The 6,500-nt window shown below is 37.5% G+C and overlaps 1 protein-coding gene across 2 annotated transcripts in view; it reads left to right on the top strand.

The window, feature by feature from the left end:
* The window catches only part of LOC107659728 (fibroblast growth factor 11-like), a 64,066-nt gene extending 57,668 nt beyond the window's left edge, over positions 1 to 6,398 (top strand). For both annotated transcript variants that reach the window (XM_016448754.1, XM_016448755.1), the window contains 2 exons: positions 4,411 to 4,609; positions 5,535 to 6,398. In XM_016448754.1, coding sequence (XP_016304240.1) covers positions 4,411 to 4,609; positions 5,535 to 5,671 — 336 coding nt within the window. In that variant the 3' untranslated portion in view covers positions 5,672 to 6,398. The remainder of the gene's footprint in view (positions 1 to 4,410; positions 4,610 to 5,534) is intronic.
* Positions 6,399 to 6,500: the final 102 nt, after the last annotated feature.

The raw sequence follows: 6,500 nt of genomic DNA, 5'->3' as shown, positions 1-6,500 counted from the left end.
CACACCCACACACACACACACACACACACACACACACACACACACACACACACACACACACACACACACGCTTGTGACCTTGTCCTCCCTGTTTAAGATGGACTTGATTGGTCCTCAATGAGTCAGCAGTCTTTGCCTCTTCTTCAAGTCAAAGAACTTAAAGGAATAATTCACCCAAAAATGAACATTTGCTGAAAATTTACTCTCGGGCCATTCTAGATGTAGATGAGTTTGTCTTTTCATCAGAACAGATCTGGGGAAATTTAGCATTACATCACTTGCTCACCAATGGATGCTCTGCAGTGAATGGGTGCCATCAGAATAAGAGTCCAAACAGCTGATAAAAGCATCACAATAATCTACAAGTAATCCACATGACTCCAGTCCATCAATTCACATCTTGTAAAGTGAAAAGCTGCTTGTTTGTAATAAACAAATCCATTATTAAAATGTTAACTTCAAACCGTTCCTTCCAGATGTCCATAATATTGCTTTCTCCAGTGTAAAAGTCTCATTTGAATCGGGAGAGAAATATGCACAGTTCAAGCACAGTTTACAAGCAAAAACAGTTCTAAACAAATATATAGGTGCATTTTGATGTGAGAGGACAACAGAGGATGGACTTTTTCACTGGAGGAAGTGTTATTGTGGATTATAGACTCGAATTATGGCCAGAAGCAACGGTAAGTTAAAAACGTCTGACAGCACCCATTCAGTGCAGATGTAATGTTAAATTTCTCCAATGAAGAAACAAACTCATCTACATCTTTGATGGCCTGAGGGTGAGTCACTTGTCAGCTAATTGTCATTATTGGGTGAACTGTCCCTTTAATGCCTTTGTGTAAGCGACCGCCAATAATGTGCTGAAGGAGAAAAGAGCAAAGGAGTCTGTCTTGAAGGGGCTTGTTGTGTTATTTTGTCTTGGAAATTCCCCAAACGCTCAGCTGGGTCTAGCCAAGGAGAGAGGCAGAGGACGAGTGCGCCGCTACAGCTGTTGTGGGGTCAGCAGTGCAGGGACGAGCAGGTGTTCTGCCAAGGAAACCCACCTCTCGTGCTGACCTGGGGTCAGTCTGTTGTCAGTCTTGTAATGGCCTCCGTGAGAACAGCAGTGTGCAGGGCTGTTCTCAGACCTGTGCTTGAGGAAGTTTCGTAAAGTGTCTCAAGTCTGGTTTAAGGAAGAAAACACGGCTGCTTGCTTTATTTTTAGTGCTGTCAAATAAAAGGTGTTACTGCTGGTCTCTGCAATTACAATCTCATTAGATCTCATTACAACACAGCATGTTTTTGCTCTTTGAAATTAATTGCAATTAATTAGACTAATCATTATGCAGTGAAATACTGCAAGAAAACCTTCTGTTTATGTATCCCCTCTTTATTTGTTACCAAATCATTTGTTCAATTTTCTCCCACCTTGAAGCTCATCTGACGTCTTTCTCATGCCCCCATCATTCTGCAAACTTGTCAATGCTCACTGGTGTGTTAAATCCGTTCTTAGTAAGCAGTTTTTGGATCGCTTCATACCTGTGCACACATCTATCCAGCTACATCAATGTCTTATACCAGCTTTTTTAGAGGAAATTCTCATTGACGTTTTGCTGCGGTCTTACATAAAATCAATTCACCCTTACTAGTTACAGATTTTATAGCCACAGCAGTGAAAAGTTAATGTTAAAGCAAGCACTTTTCACTGTATGTGTGTCTTGAGTGTGAGTGTGAGTGTGTGTATGTGTGGTGCTCTGAAGAGGATTTTATGGTTCTGACTTGATTGCCACAGACTCAATCTTTTTTCTTACCCCTCTATTGTTTCCTCTCTCATCCATTTCTTAACTTTCTTCTTTTCCATCTTTCTTTACACTCAGGTTTCAAAATGAACACTCCATAAATGCCAAATTAGTGAGTAAAAATTGGCTGTGGTGAATAAATGAATCAGCACTGTCACTACTCACGATCTGCAACATAATACATGGTTTAAATTGTTTCATTTGAATCATGAGAATAATAGTCTTGCCCTTAATGATGTCAACTAAATAATAAGGGAAAAATATACTTTCTGAATAAAGTGAGTGCAAAATACAGTAAGGCCAGAAAGAAAGATAGATAGATAGATAGATAGATAGATAGATAGATAGATAGATGTTTTAAAACCATATGCTGTTATAAACACAAAAGCAGGATTTTTTAAGTATCTTGATGTAGATTGTTTCTGTTCAACTATAGTTCATGTTCTCATCTGTTACACTCCTTAAGGGACAACAAAAAGAGCAGTTCATACTATTTTCAAAGTCTGAAAAAGCATACTTTGTGTTCCACTGAAAAGCAAATGTGTGCAGATTTGGAATAATATGACTAAGTAAATAATGACGACATACATATTTGTGAGCAAACTATCCCTTTAAATGTTAGTGGACATGTTGTGCTTGTCTAAGAGGCTGATGAGGCAGCTCTCCTGTCAAACTGCCAGTCCTCCCTCCTGATTGCTAAGGGATTCAGAGGATTCAGCACACTCTCAAGCATCCAGCATCTTCTTTAACTTCAAGCAACATAACATGTCAAAAATCCTTCCGTAATAATCAGATTTCCCTAAATCGCACAATCCTAGAATAAAAAGGCAGGGGAGAGAGGGTAAAAAGAAAGTGAGAGAGACTGTGCTATGATGTGTAAAACTTGTGTTTTTTAAGCCAGTGAAGCAATGAGGAATGAAGACACTAAGTTATCGGTGCACTCACTGAGCCTTGTGTGCTGCTCTGACACCTGCTGGAGGTTCAGAGCACTGCAGGATGGGAACCAAAAACACAGCAGAGGTGGAATAAACTGCTAGAGGTCAACCTAATCCCTCTTCTCCTTTATGGAGAACAGATTTCCCTTCATGTTGAATAAGAAATAGCTATTTTTATGGTTTAATAACACCTGATTAGGCTACACCATAGATTATCTTAGTTTGCCCGCAAAGGGCCCAGGTTTACATTGCCTATGCAGGGGCTCCTAATTATTGTCAAATTGAGAGGAAGTCAGCAAGAATTACATGACTGTTTCTCAAGTGTTTTAGAAATTCCCTGCATCTAATTTTATTGCACAGGCACACACTCATACTCCATCATCTTCTGTCAGCTGGAAGCTCCAATTCAATTCAATTTGGCAATTAATTAATTGAAGTTGGCAGAGACTTTTACTCTGAGCTCTTTATAGTATAATGTCCAGTTCAAGCCTAGATGAAAGTTGAAAAAAAAACTTTAGGATTAAAAATTATTATAATCCTCCCATAAATGCAATTAAATTTTATTTTTGATTGTTGTATTTATATTAATGAATTTTAGTTATTATTTTAAGTTATATATATATATATATATATAGTTAGTATTATATATATATAACTTAGTTATATATAAGTTAGTATAAGTTAGTATTTAAAATACTTCCTGTATTATAATCATATTTATATAATTATTATAATTAATGATGATGATGATGATAAAATTCAAATATATACAGGAGAAAATATCAAAAGCATCAGGAAGATCAAAAGTGTAAATGACAACGATTTAATTTTTGCAAGTTGCAATTAAACCAGGTAAATTGTGAAAATTATTCTGTTTTATGAAGAAGACTTCATTTTAACTGAGCTCTTTACCATTAAAAGGTGTTTAATGTCAATTTCACGGACACTGAAAAAAATGTCCGTTACAAATTATTTTAATCTTCCCATAAATGCAAAAATAAATATTATTCATTATTATATTAATGAATTTTATTCATAGTATTAAATAACTGCAAATAATATGCAATTAAACCAGGTAAATTATGAATCTGTTTTATGAAGAAGGCTTAATTTTCCTTTGGTGACAGAGGGGAGTGTTTCAAAACAAATACATTATAGAGCAAGAGAGAGGGGAAGAGGAGTAAACCCCTTATTCAGCTGCTCTGCTCACCAGTCACACCAAGGATCCCAATCAATCCTGGAAATTGGTTTGTTCCCTGAGAAGGTTACGAAATGACAGGCTGGTAGAAAGAGAGAGAAAGAGAGAGAGACAGATGGGATGGGAGGAGAGAGAGAGAGAATGAAAGAGAGATGTTGGTGTTTGCTTACTGACAGGCTGCTATCTCCAGCGGGGATTCAGAGAGGCAGGGAGTTTGGCTGTGTTTGGGCTTGTGGCAGAGATTACACTGCAACACTTAACAGAACACATGTGTTCCATGAATATGTCATAACAAAGTGTAGTGTAAAAGGATTTCACTTTCTTCATTTACTGTTCTTCAGTATACACTACTACTGAAATTGAAATCTGAGGCCCATTTTCCTCCCGTCCCATGCATGCTGAACGCTATATATAAACATGCAATAACAGTCAGCGCTTGCAGTCTGTTATTCTGGTTAACTCACTGTCTGTGTATTTGTGTGTATCTCTGTTACAGGAACATTTCACGCCAGAGTGCAAGTTTAAGGAGTGTGTGTTTGAGAACTATTATGTGACATACTCCTCGATCTTGTACCGTCAAACACAGTCAGGCCGGGCCTGGTACATTGGCATTAACCGGGATGGACAGGTCATGAAAGGAAATCGGGTCAAAAAGACTAAAGGAGCAGCCCATTTTCTGCCCAAGCTTATAGAGGGTATGTCTTTGTTTATAATAATAATAATAATTTATTTGTCATGTGTTGACAGTACATTGCAAAAGTTTGGGATGAGGAGTCTGGTGAGATTTTTGTTGTAATAGTTTTTTTTATTGTTATTATTTTATATATATATTATTTATTTTTTTTTTTTTGTTTTTTTTTTGAAAGAAGTATATTATGCACACCAAAGCTGCATATATATTTTTAAAAAATACAGTAAAAACTACTACAATGTAAAAATAACAGTTTTCTATTTTAAATTTGTTTTAAAATGTAATTTATTCCTATGATGGTAAAGCTACATTTTCCCCCAGTCTTCAGTGTCACACAATTCTACAGAAATCACTCTAATATGCTGATGTGGTGCTTAAGAAAAATGTCCTCTTATTATGTTGAAAGATTAATCATTGATATTTTTGTGGAATACATTTTGTTCAATATTCCTTGATGAATATAGAGTTTAAAATAATAGCATGTATTTGAAATTGAAATCATTTGTAGCATTATAAATGTCATTACTGTCACTTTTGATTAGCTTAATGCATCCTTACTGAATAAAAGTATGAATTTCTTTCAAAAAATCTCACAGACCCGAAAATGGAGGTTCTGTCATCATTTAATAATGTTGTGCCAAACCAGTATATGACTTTCTTTCTTCTGTGGAACATGAAGATATTAGTTAAGATGTTTCAACATTTTTTGTCCATACAATGAAAGTCAATAGGGTTCAGTGTTGTTTTGGTAGAGGAAGAGACAAAAAAACTTTCATTGATTGTATGGACAAAAGAGCACAGAGACATTTTCAAAATTTCTTCTTTTGCATTCTGCAGATTCAGGTTTTGAATGAGGATGAGTAAATGTGACAGAATTGTCTTTTTTGGGGGTGAACTGTGTCTTTAAGAGTTTTCTCCTGTCTCTCCAGTTGCCATGTACAGGGAACCATCACTACATGAAGTTGCTGAGCAAAGCCCGCCTAGAAAAACGGCCAAAACGTCAGACTCCCACGTCCATAAAAACGGCAAGAAAGACCAAGTGCTTCCCGTCCCCACAGCCTCCTAGCGGCAGTAGAACAAACACTTTGTTTGCACGGACACGCCATGAACGCCAACAGCGGCACAGGAGGTTTGGTACAAATAATGTTTGTAGTCCCTCCACCGACCCTCAGAACTTTGACATTTCCAACAATGCATCAGGGCTCAAAAGACCCTTGCCGACAGGTCTAATGCCCACCGCACTTCCTTTTGGTCTCTCCTGCTCCTTAATCAAAGGAATACTGAGCAATAATAAGCGCACTGGTCTGGGGGCAGAGTGTGACGGCGTCGCTTTTGTGAGAACAGCAACACCTAATAGAAAGGATCTTTGTCTTCCTCTCCTTTTTTAGTATTTCAAGAAGAAACACTTCTTCTTGTGAAGCAATTCGTGCTTGACATTTAAAGCCTCCATTTCCTTTGTTCAAGCATTCATAGATTCCACGAAAATCTTTTCTTTTCTTTTTTTCTTTTTTTAACAGAGATCCCTGTCATCTCTAAGCCTTGTTTGTAATCTCCTCTCCCTTCTCTACCTCTTCTGCACTTTGATTAACTTGAGACACAGAGGCCATTTTCCACTTCACAACACAGGAAAAGCCCTACACACTCTTCCGGGGACCATTAAGGATGCCGCCACATGCACACACACACACACACACACACACACACACATACACAAATGAAATAAATAAATAAATAAAACTTACCCTCCTCTTAGGATGAGGATGTTTAGAGGCATTGCAAACCTTTTTCTGCTCATCGGCTCCTGCGCTGATGAGTCTGCGGAGGTTGGACATGTGAGTGTGTGTGTGTGTGTGTGTGTGTGTGTGTGTGTGTGTGTGTGTGTGTGTGTGTGTGTG

Source organism: Sinocyclocheilus anshuiensis, unplaced genomic scaffold, assembly GCF_001515605.1.
Source record: "Sinocyclocheilus anshuiensis isolate Anshui unplaced genomic scaffold, SAMN03320099.WGS_v1.1 scaffold960, whole genome shotgun sequence".
NCBI lineage: Eukaryota > Metazoa > Chordata > Actinopteri > Cypriniformes > Cyprinidae > Sinocyclocheilus > Sinocyclocheilus anshuiensis.
This window is presented reverse-complemented; position numbering and strand designations above follow the sequence as displayed.